This window comes from Rhea pennata, chromosome 14 (assembly GCF_028389875.1).
Source record: "Rhea pennata isolate bPtePen1 chromosome 14, bPtePen1.pri, whole genome shotgun sequence".
Classification (NCBI taxonomy): Eukaryota; Metazoa; Chordata; class Aves; order Rheiformes; family Rheidae; genus Rhea; species Rhea pennata.
In genome coordinates, this window is record NC_084676.1 from 3,925,559 (window position 1) to 3,949,449 (window position 23,891).

Below are 23,891 nucleotides of genomic sequence, written 5' to 3' on the forward strand. Positions count from 1 at the left end.
GTACAATAGCCTTCTCCCCCCCCTCCCTCCCCCCCCCGTTCTTTCCCTGGTTGTTTAGGTTTCACCATATGTTGGAACAACAAAACGAAGCCTAGTTGTCTAACAGACTGCTTCCAGAAACTGTACAGCAAGTATCCATCAATATTTTTCTTTTCATCTCCCTCCAGTCACCTGCCTACAGAGCATGCTCCAGATAAATATCATCGTCTGATGGGTACGACTGTTTTTCCTAAGGCAAGATATAACACTAAGCTTCTGGTTTAGAGAAAGCAACGCATTTATGCCTTGTTTTCTCCAGAAAAGTTAAGTCATATTAGAGAACGACCTTGTTTTGTTTGTTATGACTTCTCAAGGTTGGTAGTCATGGCAGCAAAAGACAAGTTATGTTTAATATTGTGTGAACCGGTCACAGTTAACCTGGCAATACCAGCAAAGATATTTCCCTGTTAGGACAAAGTCTACTGAAAGTATTTCAAGGTCTTGTAAGCCAGATGTAGAAGAACTGAAGTTAACGACAGGATGCAGAATAAAGAGATAATGCCCTTGCTTGTGCTCCTCTTTCTCTAGACACACGCAGAACCCAGTGTCTCCAGAAGATTCAGATTTTTTTCAGTGGTATTTGTAATTTTTCAGAGGCACCTTCCTGTTCTGCTTCAGGAGTAAAACTCTTTCAGAGGAAACCTTTTCAACCCAGTAGAAACTACCAAATCTCAAACCTGGTAGTTTTGCAGACACCCACAAGAAGGGGCTGCAATATTTTCTGGAATAATTTTCTACGGTTATTCTTAGGAAATAAAGAAAAGAGACCCAAGTATTGAAATGCCAGATACTACGGTCTTATTCTGCCAAGTGCCAGAGATGAGGAGACAGATGACTGTAAAGCCCCTTGCCTCCTTCAGTCTGAGTCCTTACAAGCTTCCTGTCTTTGTGCTTCGTATTTCTGAAAGAGCAAATTAATTGGAAAATTAATCGGAAAATTAGGTTATGCTACTATGGTTTGTTATTTTTCCTGGTTTTTTTTCTTTTTTTGGGGGGGAGAGGGGCAAAAAGAAGAGAAAGTCCTACAGCCTACCAGTCTAAACCACAAAGATAAGAAGTATTCTCCATTCCTACTCGTTGTGTTCAACTTGTAGCTCCAAGGACACTTCTCCTGGAAGCTTAGGTGACATACACAGTTCCCATTAACCTCCGCTTATTCATTTTCATACTACTGCTACACCTATGGTTGGGTTAGGATACTCATTTGAGAAAACACAGGAGAATTGATCACAATTAAAATAAACTCTCCTGAAACAAAAAACAACATTTATATTTATATATATTTATATTTTTTAAAATAAAGAAAAGTTAGTTTAACTTGGATCAGTTCCCCATCACGAACTACCAAGAAGCTTCACAGCCAATTCTACCAGCATCCGAGGGTGCAGGAATAAGTAGTCAGGGAAGGGTGGGAACTGCTTATGCCAGGACTGAAACAGCCTGTGAAACCACACCTCTGTTCTCCCATAAGCCGCTTCCAGAAGTGAGCCAGGCACTGTGGAGTCCATGTCTAGCTGGAAGCATTTATTTAAGAGTCTGCAATAACTTCTGAATATAAGACATGGGCACTTTTGAAACGGTTACCCCTAACTTCAAGTATTTCAAATTTATAGAAAACATTTTTCTAGCTAAGGGCAAACTTAATGACATAAAATAAAACTTGGATTTTGTGTAAGCATTAAAGACAAAACAAAATACATACAGAATAGAACCCAAGCACAAACTCACATTTTTGTCATAAATGTTTCTAGAACATGGTTGTCATCTGTTATTCCTAAGACTTCTGACATTCGGGCATACACCTGGAAATAAACATTTCAACAGTAACACATTATAGACATTTATAAGTATCAACATTTTCATTTATTCTAAAACCTTCCCTATTCTGATTTTGCAGAAGACTCAAGGCACCAATGCTTGCCCATCCAGCATAGCAAAAGCATTTATGAGTTATGACTTCCATCCTTTAAGACAGCATTTGGTGAATTTGGGTCTGACAGATTTTTACTCGCCCTTGCATACATTTCTTTCCATAAAGGAGCTGTAAATAGTCCACATTAAACTCACTTTCTGGTTCAGAGAACAAAACAGTCTCTATTTAAAAAATTACGGTTTTTAATAAAAAGTTGCAAAAGGTTAGAGAAAACACACTTTTCTTGCTCTCTGTCCTCAGTGGAATGAGTTTCAACATTGTCCTTTAACTTTAATTTGCCAGTTGTTGCACTGCCAATCATAAAATCTGGTAAATTAAGTACTCTTCATGTACTCAGTTTTCTGTTTTGCTTTCCTCTGGCAGCCATGTAATTTGCTGTTGTAGCTTTCTTCCTTTATTTCAAACCCAAAGCATGCATAATTAGCCAAGTTTTCCCTGTACCCAACCTATCAGATCAAAATGCTGTTTTGATGCAGTTACAAGTAGGAAGGACACATCAGATATAATTACAACTTTCTGGGCAGTCTTCAAAAATTTTTCTGATAGCTTTAGTAGCCAAACATTTAGTGTGGATAAACCCACGTAGCTGGATAAAATCGATTTGTTTCAGGAACAGAAGAGAGATGCTCTGCAAAATTTCTTTGCAACGCTCTGTTAACTCGCTTTAGTCCAGTCTTAAGCAAACAGTAGAGTTACTTTAGCTCAGATCCACCAGCCAGTGCATTTCATTTCACTCATTTTAACCTTTAGTGACACCAAAGCAAATATTATGGGTTATATGCAACTCTTCCATATTATGTGATCGAGCCAAGCATCACCAAGGTCTGAAATGAGAGCAAAAATCACAGCACGTGTAACCTTAGTTGCCTGCTGGTGAAAGCCTGGTGCCATCTAGCTGTCAATTTTGTTCACAAACATTACATATGCCACACAAATTTCCATGAACTTTAGATAAAGTCAGTACTGTACAGCAACATCTAAACTCGGCTGCACGAACCTCCCCTCGGCTAGTGACGCAATGCCACTGCTTTGTCTCAGAGCCAAGCCAGCAGTATTCTACCCGTGGCAAAGCCAATAAAAATGGCATTTTCGTATCTGAAAGACTTTAGTTTTAAATCAGAGTTTAATAAAGGGATTAATAAATCAATATTATAACCAGAATTTGCACCACAATCAAGGATCACTTACTTTACATTTAAGCTAAAATATCACCTTTTATAATTCTATGAATGTAACACATTGTGATAAAATCCATAGTGAGAGCATAACCAAAACATGAAAAATGTTGCACTATATGATAACACAATAATCCAAACTTGGCAAAATATATCCACACTGTAAATGAGAAGTTATCCTTTATAATAATTACGTATATTTACAGTAACTTTAAACTACTAAAAACATATCCTCTATTTTACTTCTAAATAGAGCACTGCAGAAATGCCGTGCCAGCTGCAATTTCAGCAAATTTTTAAATTTCTGTATTTGATATAAGGCAAGCAGAAAGCGAGATAGTGAGTAGCGTAAAAAAATCCAGCAAATGCAGGTTGACTTTTAGGTATTTCCTTTCTGCAGCAGCAAAACGGGGAGGACGGGAGCGAGCGTGAGCGAGCGCCTGTCGTGCCAGCACCGGCCTCTGTTGTCAAACTAGGCGCTCGCCACATCAGGGTTGAACAAATAAAATACTAAAACAGCAGCCAGTGTTGACAAAGAGCAGTGCTTTAATCCACAATTATCCTTGTAACTCTTACTGCTCCTTTTATCATCCATTAGCTTTGATTCCCATTATCCCGTCAAGAACTGTGTCAACGCTTTTGTCCCTGGGGATTTCCCACAACTACCAGGATCTGACAGCCACGCTTGAGTGCTAAGCAGGATCATTACCTCTTAAATCCACTTATCTGATCCACTGAATAGTAAATTGAAAAGCTCATTAACAGCAACAATCTGATTTGTTCTCACATGTGACAGGGTCATTTTAAGTCAGCATGAAGCCAGTGCTTGTATTAAAAACTACTGCCCGTTTCGTAAAGGGACGCTGTAAGCAAGAATAAATGCGATACTGTAAACACCTCCTTCAAAATCGTTATCAAAACTAAAACACACACTCGGTATATAAAAATAAAAGAGCAACCACCCCCCCCATGCATAGCAAAGAATTGCCCTTAGACTTTTAAGCATTATAAAAAATTAATGATCACGCATTTTGGATGTATAATAATGAAAACCACTTCAATAACAGAGACTCTGCTATGCATTCAAAAGGTGGAGAAAAATACCGTTGAAAGGGGTCATAAAAGGATGTGGAACGGCCTGTGGAATGATCTCATCCGAAGTTTGCTTCACCCCCCGAGTCTGCTGCTAAAGCAGTATAGGACACTGGGGTGGCTTGAGCCCATGGGACCGTGCAGACACACAGCTTCCAGGGGTACCTACATGGCAGACCTCACTCTTCCTCCTTGCAGCAAGGATAAGCAACACTTTGTTTTTACTTCCCCCTGGAGCTTTCCAGTGAGGAGTAGAATAATTAACTTTCTGTAGGAAACAAGCAGCTTAACACTTTTACAAAACCTTTACACAATTAATCCCAAATTCCTACCACAGGAGGATTTACAGCTTCCAATACCAACGCCGCACCAACACATAACACTTTGCAATCGTGGTATGACATCACCATAAAATGTTAGCTTCGTAACGTTAAAATACGACATCACCACTGGTGCATCTCAGTCCTGTATCAGTTAGGAGTGATGGTGAAAATCTGCAGGAGTGGTAGTATTAGTCAACAACAGTAGATAGTCTTCAGCGGTCCAAGTATATATTCAAGGTACTTACTTAAAGCAAGCTCTGACAAATATCATTATTCCAGCCAATAAGCAAGTGACATTGCAATAGTCAAGGGTTAGAGAAAGAAGAGACCAGCAAAGCACCTTCAATAATAACTATTTCAAAGATATTAAAGCAAGTGTGAGGGCAACAGGAAAGAAAGAACCCCGAATCTTTTCTTTCCCCCTCTCCTCTCCATTTGTACCATCAAAACCGCCAGCTCATCTTCTACAAGCTGACAGATTTATCAGGCATTCAGATTACACACCACTAAACTTCCCAACTATTTGAACTCCACCTGCTGCAATTCAGAAGAAAGAGAAAATAAAATTGTGGAAGCAACACTTTATGAAGCTAATCACTCATATGTAAAAACAAGTTAAGAAAACAAAGAAATAATACCACAACCACATTAAAACTTTATTTCCCTGACTTCCTGTACTCTGTGGTGCTAGACATGTTTAACTTTGCTCTGTTGCTTGAGGTCTTCTTTTTCTGGTACTATCTTTGTAACTCTGAAGAAGCTAATTATGTCAATTCTTAAATGTGAAGCAGATTACAGAACTGGGAAGCTCAGAATATGAGTTCCTAAAGGTTGTATGGCTATATAATGACAGTCACAGAAATTCAATAACGGCACTGTATGGAATGTACTCAAACGCACCCCATGAAACAAATTAAAACAGAGCAATGAATCTCTCACACTGTGCAAATAAGAAAACACAAGAAAATGTTGATTTCTATATATTTCATAAGGGCTATTATAATGAATTAAGAGTTGCGATAATGAATCTTCAGAAAATTACAGTAAAGTTATTACCCGCAGGCACGGAGTAAATGTTTAAGACATTATAACTTCCTTGAAGCTCTCCAGGCCTTGCTGCAGAGAACACAACATTGAAGTATTTTGTCATGAATACTAAGGGCAAAACCAGACATTAACCGTATTTATCCCGAACTGATGGAAGCGGGGGCGAGGGGAGGGGGGCAGCTGCTGCAAAAGAGCCCAGAGAACCTGGTCTGGCAGATACCCGCGCGGTGGGTTTGGGAACCGCGCTCACTGCGGCAGGGGCTACGGGAGCAGGTTTCCGCAGCTACCGCTCACCTCTCTAACTAGCGCCTCGGTACATTACCCACTAAAACGCCGTATTCATCAAGAGTTTCCTTCTGCGGATCAAGTGCCAGGAGGTATTTAGTAATTTCCATTGATTTTGAAACCAAAATCAGGTATTTTGAATTTCAGCACGTAAAGTTCCATTACGTGCAATGGAAATTTAGCTTCCAAATGCCATATGCAACTTCTGAAAATCTGAATCGACTCCTCTAATTAGCGGGTTAAGGTGCCAGACCAATCCCTTTCTATTTCAGGACCAAATCAAGGGTTTAAAAAGCCTTAATTTTTCTATTCTGTTTATAACAAAAAAAAAGAAAAAAAAAAAAAGAAAGAAAGAAAAACTCCATTCCTCATCAGCTGTCTATGTCTAAGCTGTACAGTCTAAGCCAAAAGAATACGCTAATCTGTTGTTATATATTTAGCTCCCCAAAACTGAAAAAAAAAATCTGAAATAGGCCATAAGGAATTGCCTCAAAAATTTTCAGGCAAGATCCTTGACGAGAAGATTAAGCTGGGCTTTGCAGTACAAAGAAAGCAGGCTCTTCTCCCATTTGTTGCCACATGGGTTTGTAAGCAACTAGCGGAAGTATAGCCATTATACAAACCATACGCTACCTCCTGCTTCAGCTACAGATCTAGTTTAATCAAAATATTACAGGAAATCATCCTCAATGGAAAGAAATCCATAAAACAATGCTTAAAAATTACAGAAAGCTAATAGTTAGGTATTGTTACTGCAACTAAGTGTAAGGCTGTAGGGAAAAAAGTAAGCATGCTGCGTGGCTCTCGGGCATTACTATGGAGGCTATCTCCTCGCTAGTCTGTCGAAATATTCCGTCATCACAAGCTCAGCTAGTCAGAGTAATTACGGGGTCCCTCGAAGGCTCTTTGCCAGGCCTCTCTTGCCCGGTCCCTTCCCCGTTAGCCAGGGGAGGAGGAGATTTCGCAGGAGGCCGGGGTGCTGCAGTGATCAGCTCCCCACCTCTCGCTCCAGCGAGCGCGACACCAGCAATAAACCTGTCCTTACGGGGGAACTGATCTTGTTATTTCAGTGACTCTCTCTCCAGCTTTCTTTCAGTTCTTCCGTTCTCCTGATTCTCCTGCTTTCTGATAATCTTTGAGAATGATTTACAATTCTGGTGAACTTACTACAGGAGACTTGCTACAAACTAACTGCTGTTGTTACTGACGCAGCCCAAGAAATGTTCTCTGAAAAATGTTAGTTTACCTGCTCGGTCTTCAGTTAGCCAACTGGCAAACGTGCTTAGCTTTAAATGTCTTGCATAGACTACTATTTTTGCAAAGCACTCAGAGATTTTTAATTCTACTGTCACTTTTGCTTTTCTCCAAGAGTTAAAGTATAAACGTTACAGTGAAAGCTGAGAAATACTATTAACAGCTATTACTTTTACAAGAACATCTGGAAGATTTTTAGGTTTTCAAAGCCCATTTCTGCTCTGTATTTTCCATCGGATAATCAGAGCACTGCACTGCAGAGGTTCAAGCTATGTATGCAGTCAGGATTTAACAAGGAACCAAAATGTGGCTGCAAAATCCTCTACTGATTGAAATGAACCAGCACTGTACAGATCACAACACAAAAAGGGATTTATGCCAATCAGAAAACTGTGAAAGAGAAAGTACTCTAAGTACTTTAGCAGTAGTAATCAACACTTTTACCTGCCAGCGCAACTATTAAAAGTGTCCAGATTAATTCTACTCACTTGCTTAATTGTATCTAAATAAGTGGCCCACTCAGCATGCTTATGTGCAATAAACTTTTAATATCCTTTAACACCAACATTAGTTTGGCACTTAAAAACAAGTAATTAAAACCATAGCTATTCAATATATTTCTCAAATTTCTATTTCTAGAACTATCCCGTTGTATTTTCTACCGACCTCAGCACAGCTGCAGGTGTTCAGCACCTCTCAGCCTCAAGCCTTAAGCAGATGAAATTTAGCAACATCATGTATTTTAAAAAAGGCTTTGCACCAGAGTTGTATGTCAGAGCGCTTTTTGCACATTTATCCCACGGCATAAGGGGAGGCGTTACAGCCACCACCGCTAATACTAGCAATTTGAACAACCCTCTTTGGCAAGCTAGAAATAAGATAATTGTTCAACATAGGCTGGCTCTTCTGAAATACTGGAAGCATTGCCTGTAATTATAGACATCTGTCATTGCTAGCCACTCAGTAGTAGCCCTGACATCAATATACAACTATAACACTAAACTGCCTGCAGGCATAGCAATGGAAGCCAGATACGAAAGGCGGGCAATCATCTGCCTCATCCAAACTATCTGTCAAAGGTGCCTAACCACAAATAGCTCTTACGTTTTGTATCCTTAGGATAATATGTTGATTTATTTTAGATCCTCTAATATTTACAGTCGAGGCCATCTACTAAAATAAAGAAACAAACCTTATGGCTAATGGAGGCAGTTACCCTTCAAAATCATCATGAAAGGTCATAGCTCACCACTCAAATGTTAAACGCGGGTGCCTGCTTCCACCGTGTGCCTTTGAATAAACTTTCCCTCCTCCAGGATCATCCGTGATTATTTCCAGCCACAATTTACACCGGTCACGGCTGTCTCATCAGCCAACATGAAGGACTACCCGAAGAAACATTTACATTTTCAATCTCCAGGTATCTTTGCAAAGAGGTGTAAACCAAGCACCGGCATGCTAGAGTTCAACATGCGAGCGCAGAAAAGAATTAGCGCTCGGCAGAACTCTCTCGCACGCAGAATTTTGTAAAAGTAATTAGCTTTAATGATTTAAAGTATGCTTACAGATTAGATACTTCATCAGTTCCTAGGAGGAAGCTAAAGTAAGCTCTTAACTGAGGATTAAAGTTACTGGAAATTTGCATGGAAGTGTCGAATCGTTTCTTTTTAATTTTAAGGGGAATATCAGGCTGAAACCCTTCATCTCTACTTTTTTATCTTCATTTGAAAATCAATCTCAGAAAGGGGCAAAAAAGATTGTAGGTTTAAACTAATTAGGAATTAACATCCTTACAATTACCATAATTTGTTATTAACAAAACTGAGATTTCTTAGGCTGATTCACAACAGCCTCTGCTGAAGAGAAACTATTAATTACTAGACAGACAGTTAGCTTACAAGTGAGCTGCATTTTAAAAACCTCCTTTAAAATACAATTGCTAAATGCCTTACAGTGCTGTAATGTGAGACAGGTTCAAATCTTATTACTTCACTGAAATTAAAACCTAAGTTTTAATACTGTTCAAGTCGAACAATGATTCCACACTTTATTGCTTTTGAAATCCCTTGATGATCATAGGGAAAAATGCCCTCGAGAAAAAGAGACTCTGTTTTCGATAAACAGAAAATACAGTTTGCACTCTTAGCCTCTTTGTCATCACAAAAAAAGGATTTAATGCCAATTCTTTAAAAAAAGACTTTTTTTCACAAAATGTGCACCTTGTGTGCCATTTGTAAAATCAGCTCACTTTCTTTTATTTATTACTGCAGCGCGGCAAGGCAATAAAGCAGATACTGATAGCTAATAAATTACATGCCTTTTAAAACAATTCTCCAGCTACAAAAACTTGTAACTACAAAGGCTTACATTTACATGGTACATCATGTGAAACATCTGTATTTATGTTCTATTTAACCACATAAGTAAAATCTGACCTTTTATTAAACAGGCAAGCATGAATCAGGGGCTACATTTAAGATTAAACAAAAGGTGACTTTAAGGCTTTCCTAAAGATCTACCTAAACAAACAAAAAATCTAACAAAAAATGGTGCTTAGCAGTTGAGATGCAAAGTATTTTAAATAAAATGTATTCCTAAGTATGCCCTTCACACTACCTTGAGGAAAAAGAGATCACTAGTTTTTCAATTTTCACATGTTAACAAACGTTTACTTTTAAGCCTAAACTTAAGGCTCTCAATAACAACAACTGCAATGTATTATTGTAATACAAAACAGTAATTTTCCATCACCTACCACAAAAAACAGGATTTGTATTTTTAATTAAACAACAGAGCTTTGGCAAAATGTTTTTTGGTTAAAACAGATTTGGGGGGAAAAGAAAAAAGCCCTGCAGTCTTATTTTGTCATGCATCTCTCCAAGAAAAGTTTAAAATCTATATACATCTATTAAACTCATTACACTGCTCTTAAGTATCTTTTTCTTATTGCCGCTGGCCTAGCTATTATAGCTAATTTGCACAAAATGCTGAGGTGCATTTCATTGTCTTTTACTACTGTACTGTCTTATTTTTAGGCTGATGTGCTGAACTATTTTCATACATTCACTCCTTCCAATCTGATTGTCTCATAAATCACTAGCCTAAGCATTACATTCTTTAATTGTCTCTATATCATCAGGCACCTAAATTTAAGATGTACAGTCCTAATATAAATTTCCTTCACTTACTGTTATTTTTGTAACATTTGTGGCTTTCATATTGCTTTGCTCGCACAACTTTTTCTCACTGCTGTAGTTCCAAAATCTCAGTTCTTCAATTGAGCATGAAAACAAACCGTAACTCCCTACTAATAAATAAAAACATGCAGCATTTAAAACACTGCTATTTATCGTTAAGACAGCAACCCACGACATGTTAGTAAAAACGCCGTCTGACTCTAAGCTCCTCACCAAGCACACCACCACCGCAACTATCAATCATTTTGAATGGAGATGCTGTGGGGCAGATCTTTCAGTCTCACTGAGCAGTGCTTGATGCAAAAAGAGATGGGGAAATAGTTTTCAGATGTTTCTCCACTCCTATAATCTTAGGGCCACCTTTCCCTAAGTTAACCGAAGGCTTACTATACTGATACCTATTTTCTTGTATTTTGCACATGAAAAGAGAGCTCAAGTACATCTCGGCAAAGACATTCATTATTCATTAAAGCAGACAAAAAGGATGTTTAATCGACCAAATAGTCAAAGCAAAGCCTGCAGTTGCCCGACTCAGACTAGCTTATCTACTTGTGAGGATTAAAAACAGGTGCAATTTTAAGATGGTACAGAATAAAGAGTGAATGAAGCCTGATATACCTATACCAGGAGGTATCCTTTGCACAACAGGATTCCCGGAAAACACTGCAAAGAGTGGAGAAGGAATTTAACAGGACTCTTAGAAGTAACAGTTTGCCTCAAGAAAAGTTAGAGATATTTAAATAAAAAAAATAAAGAGTGGTATCCAGACAGTGAATTCAACAACTCTTGAGTTCACTCAAGAATTTGTGAACTGAAACACAGGGAACTGAAAAAGAAGAAAAAGCTTAGGGGACAGGAGTGACATGGTCTGAGCTAAGCGCACAGAAGGCATTTGGGAGGTGGCTTTTAAAGATAAAGTGTTTGTGTTAACAAGTTTGTGTTAAAATTAAGTGACTATAAATGTAGCCAAAATTAGACTGTATGTACACTATAAGTTAAGGAATTTCAAACATGCGTATACAGCACAGATAAGTGTAAAAATACACCTAGCTCTGGATCACTAGCAAGAAACTTAAATATAGTTACGTGAATACCTTTTAGAAGTTTACCAAAAAAAACCCTCAAACCAAACACACCTAATAAAACTGTCCAGGCAAAATTAGTCAAGAGTCTTGATCAATAATTATTTTCATTAATATATAGCAAGTTTCAGACTTTGGCCTCCGTGTTAAAGGCTTCCAAAGCAAAGGGCGACATCCTCAAGTGCCGCACAGATAAGCTTACAGCCTACCCTTTCCTGGCTCTGGCTGGAGAAACACACACTCAGGCAAAGAGAGAGAAATACAGAACAAATTGAAAAAGGCCGTTGCATCCAACATTTGATCTAGTCAATCAAAAGCGAACGCAGCAAAGGACACATTATAGAGTAAGTCAAGAAGGCAACACCAAGTCTCCCTTGTTCAGGTCGTGCACTATTTGGAAGTGTGGCCAGATCACCTATATTCTGCGTGCAGTTCTTCACGTAATGTAATCATTTTACAGTATGACTGATAGTAATGGCCTTTAGTAATATACAGAGCAATATTTTGGTACGTTTTGCTGACCTCTTAAGCAAACAAGATAATCAAATCTATGCGAACATGATACATAACAGAACACTGCCAAATACGCCTATTACTCTATAATCGAAGAATCTGAAACACTTTAGAAGCAAAGCAATCTAGTAAGGTGTGTTAGGAGGTGCTGACTCATGTTCATCTTAAGCAGGCATATTGCAAAATTAATTTTTAGCTGTAACAGCACATACATTTAGATGATTATCTAAAAAGCAAAATTAATGATATTCTAAATGTTATCAATATTCAGCAAATTAGAATGAAATCAATTATTAAAGAAAATGGATAACCTGGAATGTACTTCTACCACTGAGACTGCAGTCAAAGATGCACTATTATATTAGTATTACTAAAGAAATTAGTTCTTGTGCATATTATTTTAAAGACAAAATCTAAAATGATGAATAAAATTTGGTTTAAAATCACCTTACCTAAGATTTTCTAAATATCTTGTGATAACCTGTGTTATTTTGTGCTTAACACAATATCTATACAAATCACTTAATACTTTAATTGGTTAAAAAAAAAAAAAAAAAGAAGAAAAACTGTTTCAGAAATAAAACTTTTGCTCCCAGAAGACTTCTTTCTCAATAGAGCTACATGCCTCAAGAAACAACTCATCAGCAGTGAGAATGCTCTGGAGAAATAATATGGAGCCTTCCTCGTGGCCTTCCTGACTGCAGCTCTTTTGATCCAAATTGATGCCAACTACAGAGTGTTCCAACAAAGAAGATACGGATAAAACCTGTGAGGAACAGATACCTGAAATAGTGTTTTTGTTCTGTGCTCCAGAAGACTGGCAAGTGGCAGAAGACAGACAACTCTCTGCCCTCCTATCATGTTTAATAAATGCTCATTTAACTCCCAGAAGAATACTTTAAAAATAGACCCCAGCATGTGAAACAGATCTATATCCAGGACAACGTTACTATCTATTTTCTTTTGCTCTATAAACACACGAGTGTCATGTCAGAAAGAACTCTAAACAGTCTAACACAATCAATTTTGGGAAGATCTGCAAATCTCATTAAATACCAAGCATAAACCCCAAATTACAAGTTCTGCAAATCCAATTTGAGGATATGGAAAATGCCTCTGTCCAAGACAACTTGGTGTTCCCACTGATCCAGCTATCACACTGGATGTGTGAGACAGCAGCGTGGCTGCTCCTTCACCGGTCAGGTACACGAAGACGAGAAGTGCTCTCCCTTCTTTTAACCCAATGTGTACGAAAATTACCACACCTGTACACGAGATGCTGACTGAGTCAAACACAACCCTGAGCTAGGTATTCAGCAGAAACTGTTTATTTGTGCCTTAAGTGAAATACAGGTCTTCATAAGAAAAAAAAAAAATCTAGTTCAAACACTCCACATACAAAACCAAGTCATGCTGCTTTAAATATTAATGTTTTCAGAAAGTACCCCTTTTTTAAATACATTATACACAAAGTAACGAAGCCAGGTGGTTCCTCCAGATACTGTGAAAAGGCACACTAACGCTTCAACAGTAATTTACCTCTTGACTTTGCTGTATGAAAGAAAGGGGGCTCTGACAGCTTTAGAACATTTCTGAACAGAGAAAACACAGCTGGCTCTAAGGTGTTCCACTAAGTCACCACAAAATATTTCAGTAACGTTCAGAACACATTTCTCCTCTTCTTTCCCTCACTCAAATCCATATTCAGTGCTTTTGGCAAAAGACATAGAAACAAGAAGAGTTTCCATACTATTATTTATTATGAATTTTCAGTCATTTATTATCAACTTGAAGACAGCCAGAAAAAATTTCCGAGATCAAAGTGCTTACAGAATAGGAAATATTCATAAGAATTGTTCAAAGACATTTTAAAAAGTCTTAATTTTGCCATTTTAGTTACAGAACTACAGATTAAAAATAAAAGTGAGTTTTGTTTTTTTTAAATCAGCTTGTCTAGACTGCTCTGCTCTAAATGAGCCTGAATCTCTTGCCCTCTGAAAGCAAGGAATATTCATTGATAACTTGACCCAAAATAAACTAACACACCCCCTTTTGTCTTTTTGCCCCCAAATCTCCTCCTCCTCGAGTTGCTGTTACATAACAAAGGAGCCTGAACTTGACTCACATACGAGTAACAGCAGAATAAAAACATCACAGAGATAACTAAAATTAGACTCAACTCCACTCTTATGAACTCAAATTCAGAGTTTGCATTGCACTCTAAATCACAGAGTAAAAAAAGATACCAAGTTATGGAATATCAAGTTATGGGAAGAAATGGTAGTATCATGCCATACTGTTACAGCTGATACGTAATTACGTTTTTTAAGAAACGTTTCTTTCTGAGCACTTTTTTGCTCCTTCAGCTTTACAGTGCAACTTCAGAAGGCCTCATAGACCCATCTTACCTTAATGTTTGAATGCCTTTTGAATGAAACTGTGCCATACAGGAGGCAGCAACATGCCCCTGCGGCGAGGGCGGCCAACGGGTGTTATCCAGGGAAAAGACCAGGGGTGCAATAGGCAAAAATTAAAATAGAAGAAATTTCATGTAAACAAATTAAAGAACTTTTTTACTCCGAGGGTGGTTGTGCACTGGAACAGGTTGCCCAGAGAAGCTGGGAATCTCCATCCTTGGAGGCATTCAAAACCCAGCTGGACACCGTTCTGGACAACCAGCACCAGTTGCCCTGTTTTGAGCAGAGGGTCTGGAGTAGGCAATCTCCAGATGACCCTTCCAACCTCAACCTTTCTTTGATGGCCCTATATTTTCTTATAATGCTTGCTTTTAGTTTTAATTTACTCCCTGTACATCTTAACTTTAAATCACTGATGTTAACTCAAATTTAACTCTTTTAAGCTTTTGCTTTGAAAATGACTTTAACCCTACCATACACACTAAACCTTTTCAATAAAAATGAAGAAATTCGGAGAAAATGTCAACACGGATTCCTTTAGTGACTGAAAATATACACAAATAACAACACACACACTTTTAAATGCAGCTTCACAAGCGTATCAAGCAGGAGTGTAGCAGTGGGCTGACCTAGCCTCACCAGAGCGGCACAAAGGCGTATCGCCGTATCGTTTCAGAAATCAGTGCTGCAAAGAGTGAAAAGAAATCAGGTGAAAGGAGGGGGAACCCAGATACGCAGTCTTTACGCAGCCGTGCTTTCAGGACTCCGCTCCGTCCCTGCTTTAATTCCTTCCGTGCCGTTGTCTCAGTGCACAGCAGGACCTAGGGACTGGCCTCGCAGCGAATCTTCCGAGTGCCAAAGCCCAAGCCAGAAAGCAGGTCTTCAGACGGCACTGGCTGGGTGACAGACGTGTTCATACAACACCATACACACACAGCCAGTCTCCCTCGTACTACCGAGTCTTCACAAGCAACGGGATAATGCCATATCAGTTCAGCATGGGGAGGGCAGGGAGGCAGTTAATGCGGATGCTCTAATGAAGCCACATTTAAGAGTACTGCCTGTAGACTATGTTCACCCAGAAGTTACATTAACTTGCTAATGGCTTACTTAAAACCTACCTTTTTTCAAACTTAGCCTATGTGTAAAAAAATCCTCTTTTAATTACATGATAAGGTTTTTAAAAAACTCTTTTAATCTTTATACAATATAACCTTTAATACCTGCACGGGAAGAGCTGCATCTTTTAATCTAAAGATGCTGCAATCAAATGGGGATGGATAGGTCCCAGAAAGCCTTTTTACTGCTAAGGCAAAACCTAGCTACTGCAGCTGGTTAAAAGTTTTTCAATTTTTCCTCTTGAAAAATGCGACTCTGACAGGTATCGAAACACTCAGTGCGACGCTGGCAACTGTCCTGAGAGCTGCAACAGAAGCCTGGTGTCCTGCCCCCCCCCGTGCTGAGGTTGGCAGGCTAGTTGCTTCCTTAGACTCTTTTTCACAAGCGCCAATTCTGTTTTCCTGTTAGATCTCCTATCTAAACACGTTCTCTATTTTACACTACCTCATAGCAATCTAAACTTAGATCACGGAAAATGCCACTAGAGGGCCCACATATTATTATAAATAGATCCCATCACTTCTACACATTACTGAAGCTTACAGAAGCTGCATTATTCCTTCGCCAGAATGCTGCTAAGCAAAGAAAAAAAAAAACCTTGGTGCCAAATGCATTATTGGAACAAGGTTTAAACTGAAAATACAGACTGAAAATGGCCAGCAATCAATTGTGCAGTCAAAGTGTTAAGCTAGCAGAGGCTATCTGTATTTTCTGTACAGAACAAATTGCAATCTTTTCTTTCGGTATAACACAAATCATCATTAAATGAAGGTTAGCGTCTGTGCCATGCTCCACAATGTAATATTACAATGAAATACTATAGATAGCCTTGTACGTTTAATGGTGACTTAATCTTGGTATTAAAAAAAAAAAATTAACTTTTACTGGAACAATTCTATTCACTAACTACGAAGGAGATAGAGATGCTGACTCTGAATCACTTCATTAAGCGCGAACCATTAGGAACACCATCCTGCAACACGTTGATCTCTTCCTGTGCTGTGGTATTAACTGCCCACCCCTGTAATAAAAGTAGATGGTATAAAGTGCCACGGTATCAGGCCTTAGCTGCCCAGCGTCATTAGTTTTCCACTTAAGAGGCTCTTACTATGTATTTAGCACCCAGAACAACTGCAGCAGTAGAGTAGCTTTAAGACTAACATAATACTTCTCGCACAGACTGAATGAGAGAGGAGACCTAGCTAAACAGGAGTCAATAGGAAGAAAATAAAATTACTATTATTGTTCACAGATACGCACCGCACTTTTTTATACCTGTCTACATTAGCTGTCCTCCAAAAAGACCCCAAAAAAGGGACTGAAATCTATCTATCAATTATTAAAGGAATTAAGCTGAAAACATTTTGATGCCAAGTAAGACAGTCTAAGTAAGTATTTAATTTTAGAGCTAAATACATTTTAGACAAAAATATTAGTTGATCTTGACAACGCATGCTGTCTGACTCCAAAATCAACTAAATAAAAATTAAGATTAACACAACAGTGTGAGAACAAAATTAACCGTGTATGGCAGATGAATCCTCTATTGCACCTGTCCTCCACTGTGCAAAAGAACATCAGCCTGCCACTGATTATTTCTTTTTGACATGATTTATCGCCTACTATTCTTTAAACTTGATAAAGCAAATTAATCTTTGATTGCAGGAGCCACTGGAGGTTGTCATTAGTCATGTAGTTTGGTGAGGCTGCATGTGTTTCATTTACCAGTCACAAAGAAATGAAAGCCCAGCAGCCATCACTGGCTGCTTCAACTGCTTCCCTGAGCCACCCAAGAGAAAAAGGTAACAGAATTCAGTACACGGGATTTTAAGCAGCTACTCTAGAACTGACCCACATAAACGGAACGGGGTATTTGCTTTTCCATAAAGAAGGCAAATGCACTTAACCTTCTGCTCAAAGAAAGAAAAACAATTGCTAATGAACAACAATTTGATCTGATTAACATATATTTCAAGCTAGCAATCTGTTCAGCTCTACAACAGATTTCTACACATAACAGTGATGAAAAGTGAATGCTTGAATAATTGCTTGTTTAACCACAGGTCATACATGAAAACCCGAGTGAAGTCTTTCTATTAAATATGCGTCAACTGAAAAAAAAAATTAAAATTTATGGACTAATGCTGGACTGTCCACCTTCGATCCCCGTTCCCTTGCGCCTCTCACAGCCCGGCACATATTGAGACATCTTTGTAACTACGCTCAGGCTCTGCACGGTTTGCTCTGCCCCACTCATTCTAGCTCTGCTCCCACGCCCACTTGCTCCCTCTAGCTGCAAAGCCAGCACGCCCCCGCTTCAGCTGGGGACGGAGGCAGCCCCTCCGAACGAGGACAAATGACTGATTTGAACAATTTTATTCATCGCTCGCCATACTATTGAGAAGAGTCAATCTGGGCGGAAAGCAACGCTTTGGGGTTTAGCTCTGCTCAGCATCTGTAGATGACTCTGAAATATTTCCCCAGAAAAGGTCAGTAATCAGCAGCAACAACGAAGACACAGTTGCCCTAATCAGAGGTATCGTTCAAATCTAAATTTAATCGTATGTCTGAAAAAAATAATCCTACTTTAAAGTACAAAACTCAACCAAGCCTGAAACCAAGGGGCCCTGCAGGCAACTCGAGATTGTTAAATGACAATTGTCAAAACTAACAGAGTTTCAGATAATAAAAACAACATTCATATGTAAGGCAGTAATATCGTGCAGTGTGTATACGTTCAAAAATTGTTCCTTTCTTATTTACTTAAATATAACACTCTATTTAGCACACAAAAACAAACCACTGCGGTCCTCCCTTCACCATCAATTACAACTGGAAGTTCAACATTTTTAAAAACTAGCTTAGTAATTGAGGACACACAAAAGTTGCTACTTTTGAAAGCTATCAGACTTTGATAGATAAGAAGCAACCAATTATGGGGCTATATTACTTACTTTCATTGAAGTATGTATTTAGAAAAAATAGTGTAGTGTGCTAGGAAGTTTACAGAGCCAGGGAAAGTAAGGAACATGTTCATACAACTCAGAGAACTCTTGAAATTTAGTACTGTCATTATTCACATTAACGTTTTTCATTGGAATGTCGTATACAGAAATAATATCAGGAATTTTTTCTTCAATCTCTATCTACACTGTGTTTACACTGAAACTACATTCTGCTATTAGAGATGAGTTTTGTATTCTAGAATTGAACAAACACAGACTGCAACTGCAGTTAAAACCTCCAAAATCTCTCTAAAGTATTTTCTGTAGATACTTGAGAAAGCAGAATAAAAAGAAACACTCACTTAATTGTTAGTTTCCAATATAATAACGCATTTTAAAAGGTGAAAGCCTCTACATTGAGTAGGTTTTTTCGCTTAGTTGTGCAGATAATTCTATGTTTATTTAACAGAGATACAAGTACAGTAACTTACTATTTATATATAAACACACACTTACTGTTTGGCTCCATTGAGAAGCTATAAATTCCATCTATTGAACATTAGCAAAAAAAAATTATGTGTGTTCATCATCTGAATTATTCTCAGATTAATAGAGATAAATGACAAAACATAATCAGCATCAACTCTGCAACTTAATCATTGCATCTGAGCTATAGGAAACACTTAATTACTCTCATTTACTAGGTACAATCTAATGAGAAGGCATTAGCCAAATGAAAAGAATGCAGTACAAACAAACAAAATAGTTATACCATCATTAAAAAGAAACTCTGACAGTGCAGGTGACAGCATATGCAGGATAAATTACCATAATGTCCTAAATGCTGAGCTGTCAGCATGCTAATGCAGTGATCGGATACCCTGGGAATCTCAGCACTATAGCTGTCAGGAACGGGTATCATAAATCACCTCTCTCTACTGTACTGCTCATTATCACAGCTTTCTTATACGTGTTTCTCAGCACAATTCAGTACAGAGAGGAAAGAAACAGCCACCCTCATATAAGACCATAACATATATCTGCTTTCAGCATCTTTTCAAACAGAACAAAAATTCCTTTAGACAGAAGCCTACCTACTAAAGCACAGAGCATCTACCCACAAACTTGACCATTAGACTCAATTTTGCAATAAGGGGCTAAAATACCTTGGTAAAGATTCTTGACTTCTGCTAACAACAGATTAAAAACATCAATTCTCCTGCTATACAGCTACTCCTTTTAAATTAAAATCAGTATTTACAAATACCCGTATCTTGAAGTCTTCTAAAAAAATATACAAGTTAAGAAACAAATTCACAATAGCTAAAATTGAGCACCTAAGCGTACAAGAATGCTACTTCTGCCTGCATGCTCCCCACAAGCATCAACTACCTGAATACAGGAAACAGCAAGCCCATTTATTTGCAAATTTTCTTCCTCCACTACATGCACTAGAAATATAATGAAAGGATCAAACTATGAAATGTAAAGGTATGCGTTTATTTCTCCCACAGACACTTCTACTCCTAACATTTAACGCTGGCTTACTAATACACAAGTCTAACATTCAGCAAGACGATAAAGAACATAATAACTCATTATCCAAAATGTCCACTGAAGCCACCATCTGGGATAGAGACAGCCAAAGAATCTCTTAAAACAGACCAAACACACACCAGAAAAGAGAAGATGAACAGTACCTTGAGCTATTGATACCTGATCACATGCAGGTTAGAACATGCTGTAAGACCTGCCCTTTTTTACTCCACGAGAGAGAGGCAGATACATCGTACTTACAGCCTGTGTGGCAGGTTGAGGCGATTTTACTCACTGGTGGGCTGACTATTTGGCCTGGAAAGCATGATGAGCACGGCACTAAATCATGCCTTTGGAACCTGCGACACTAGTGATGGGATACACGAGCAGAGGGCGGTAAGGGCGATAATCGGAGAACTTATGATCATCTTGCACCTAGTATCTCCTACGTTTGGTAGGTGCAGAAGCAGAGTAGAAGACTTTTTAAGCTCCATGCAGCTTTTGAGGACATATATGACACAATAAAACCCACAGAAAGTAGAAACTGTGAATAGAGGGACTTGCATACTCAACCCGTGGAGTTTTTGTGTTCTCTCCGGAACTAACCGAACCCTCAAATATTACTTAGGTTTACACTAAGTTTTGTTTATGGTGTACTAATTTTGGGCACCTCCAATTAAAATTTGCCACTGAAGTCAACTGTACTACTAAAGGGGACAATTTACAACCACAGTACTGCCTTTCATGATTTTTTCTATTTCTACCTGCTGCAACAGAGCACAATTATTTTAATCACATGTGGTACGAAGTATACTTATACATGAAGTATACTACTTCACATCACTTCAAAATTATGACCCAGGATTGAAAACATCATTGTGAAAGAGCAAAGATATAAGCAAAAACCTAGCTTCAGAGCACTCCTGAATGAATCTGCCCAAAACTGTCCTCCCTCACTTTTGCACAGCATGAACAGTTAGGCGGTAGGGACCAAGAATCTGGGATAAAGCCCCCTGACCATCCTGAATTACAAGTGTTGAAAAAAAATTCTAATTTATAGTATAGATGTTTGAATTTAAGGTTGTTTTTTGCCTTTTCATCAGCACTGAAAAACTTTGTAAGCACAGACTATGCCAATGTGGTACAGTATAAGCCACGGATTTTTGAACAGAAAGTTTTCTTTTACAATGGCATAGTGATGAAAATCAGTAAAAAGGTGTGAAATAACATTTCTGGTTTTCATTTGACCTTTCAGATTTGCTATGCTGAGCACAATAAGCATTCATTAAACTTTCAGAACTGGAAAGTTTTGGACACCAGTGGGTGGGTCCAATGAAGAGTTCTTATATTGATACACATTCATCTTATCTCACCTTTATTTTGAGAACCGAAGTCATAAGTGATAGAAATGCTGGAGAAGGTGCAGCAAGTTTGAAAGATGAAACTATCTGATCTATAACACAGCAACCATAAATCACCTTCGGATTGAGGGAAGAAGTGAACTTTAAGACCTTAAGATGATGTAAAGAAACTTTAGGTTCTCAAATATGAGAGATAAAATTCTATTATTGGATGATCTCATTTGCAGATATTTTAAATTCGTACTGATTTCTACAGCATTAATAAAGCTCAATGTTTCCAAAAATTAGGCCGACTGGCTTTTCAATTCACGTACCTTAAACGTAGCAGAATTGTGACACAGAAAATGCCATTTAGATATGGAAGGCTGATCTGTATTTTATAAATATATACTTGTGGGGAAAACTCTTCCCCTTCGCTAATAAAGATATGGAAACGAGAGAAATAAGCAGCACATTAAAGAATCCCATTCATTTAAGATTTTGATACAGTACTGGCACTGGCTAAAAAAAGAAATTGGAAAGTTTGTTTGTATTATGGAAGTACCAACTAAGTGCAGATGTGTTTGACAGAGATTACAGTTATTTTCACACTGCCAAGTAACTCTTAATCATCTATTTAGTAAAAGATACCAAGTCCTTCATTCACCTGGGAGAAGAAGAGAGAAAAGAATGACGGAGAGGGGAATTTGATGCTTCTGGGTTATAAGAAAAATTTTTAATCGGTTTCAAAGCTTTAGAATTGAATTTGGGTGACACTTTGCGCAGTGGTGGTAGGTGATGGTAATTTTCTGTGAACGCTTGCATATCGCCCTCAAGAATTTTTGCTGGGCATATAAAACCTAAACTAAGAAGTATCGATTTCTCTTTACTGACTTTAAAAACAACAATTGTAAAAGATAAATCATGTAGCCACAGGCCCAATGTGATTGCTTTTAAAAAAAAAATGAATTTTCCACTATCTTTTTATTCCCAATACATCTCTTCCATTATCATGCAAATTTCTGAATGCTTCCCTGTAGAAAACAAACAGGAACGAACTGAAATTGGAAAGACTAGCCTCAAAGAGGCAGTGAACTTTTGTGGAGATAACACAGTATGAAAAAAAATTACATCATTAAATTTCTAATCAAAAACAAAATTAAACCATTTTCTGTTCTTTTAGTTCAAAACTTACGTTACTTGAATTTTACTTTTCAAGTGTATTTTTCCTTATATTTTATGGAGAAATCAATAATTTCTATAGAGATAACAAGATACAGTTATTCTTTTTCAAATCTAAAGAAAAGAAAGAATGAAATGTAACATTTTGAAATCATGCACTATGGATGCACTGCTGTCACACAGTGGTCATATTAATTTTTAAATAACGTGCATTTGAAATGCGGATGTTAAAAAAGAAAGTTTAAAAGACTCTTTCGTTGTGAGGAGAAATTGTTTCCTGAAGGCCTCTTACTTGTTTGGTGATGGAAAGCCTGAATTAAAAATAGGAACCAATTATCTTTTAACCAGTTACAAACCCATTAAGTTTCATACTTAATGAAAATGGAATAAGGAAAAAGATTAAGTAAAGTTTAAAAAAAGATTGCTCATGTATGGCATATGAGTACTACACAGGTAAAGATAATAACATATGAAAGACTCAGAGTTGTTACAAGTCTTCCCAAGGAAAGAACATTTATTGCCTTTCAAAGACGACATGTTCTGTTAATTTTGTGTTTAAAGTGTGTTTTAAAATAAAATTTTCAGTAGTATCACGAGAAAAGAGTGAATAAGAATTACTGGAGTGTATGTTAAGAATCTTCAATATATTACAGACATGTAATAGTTTTTTTTTCCCTCTATTATAAGATATTGCAGAGGTGGATAGAGAAATTACTGTCTATATTCATAAAATAATAATGAAAAACTATTTTAAGGGAAATCCTTCCAGATCTGCAAAACACTGGTGACAGCAGCAATCAAGCTAAGAAAAAGTGGTCAGTCCTTGACTGACAGTCTCATTCATTTTTATGATGAATAAGTACATTATAGGGAAAACAAATGTAAGAAGTTAATTTAAAAATGCTATGCATATTCATGCATTATTGTAATAACAATAAACAAATAAATCAAGTGGTAATATCACTTGCTGATTGTGATATTAATTTGTTAGATATCTTTGGATATGAAGTAAGTAGCTATAGAGCCTTGTCACTGAGTACTAACAGAAGGAATATATAAATTCAATCTGTCTCAGGATAATGAATTGGCTTGAAGGATAATAATCTCAAATATTGTTTTTCAAGTCAAATGCTACCAAAAAAAAAAAAAAAAAAAAAAGGACCTTGAAATCCCCAAGGTATTTAAACTAATTTTCCACAGGCTAAAGAGTCAAGCACTTGCAATAGGAAACAAAGCTTGCATATTAAATCTCAAAATATAGATACAATTCCCCACGTAAAAAATTAGTGGATTTTTCTATAGAAAGCATTCCCAAATTGAGGTTTCTTAACAACAAATATCCTTGTGAGTCTTGCTAATGACACATACATTGCCTTGACACAGTACTGCCTGCAACCTTCTGTGTGTAATGC

The 23,891-nt window shown here is 37.7% G+C and overlaps 1 protein-coding gene across 1 annotated transcript in view; it reads right to left on the reverse strand.

Moving 5' to 3' along the window:
- The window catches only part of RANBP17 (RAN binding protein 17), a 164,036-nt gene that overhangs the window by 75,171 nt on the left and 64,974 nt on the right, over positions 1-23,891 (reverse strand). The window contains exon 16 of the mRNA XM_062587700.1: positions 1,768-1,841. Within this exon, the coding sequence (XP_062443684.1) occupies positions 1,768-1,841 (74 nt within the window). The remainder of the gene's footprint in view (positions 1-1,767; positions 1,842-23,891) is intronic.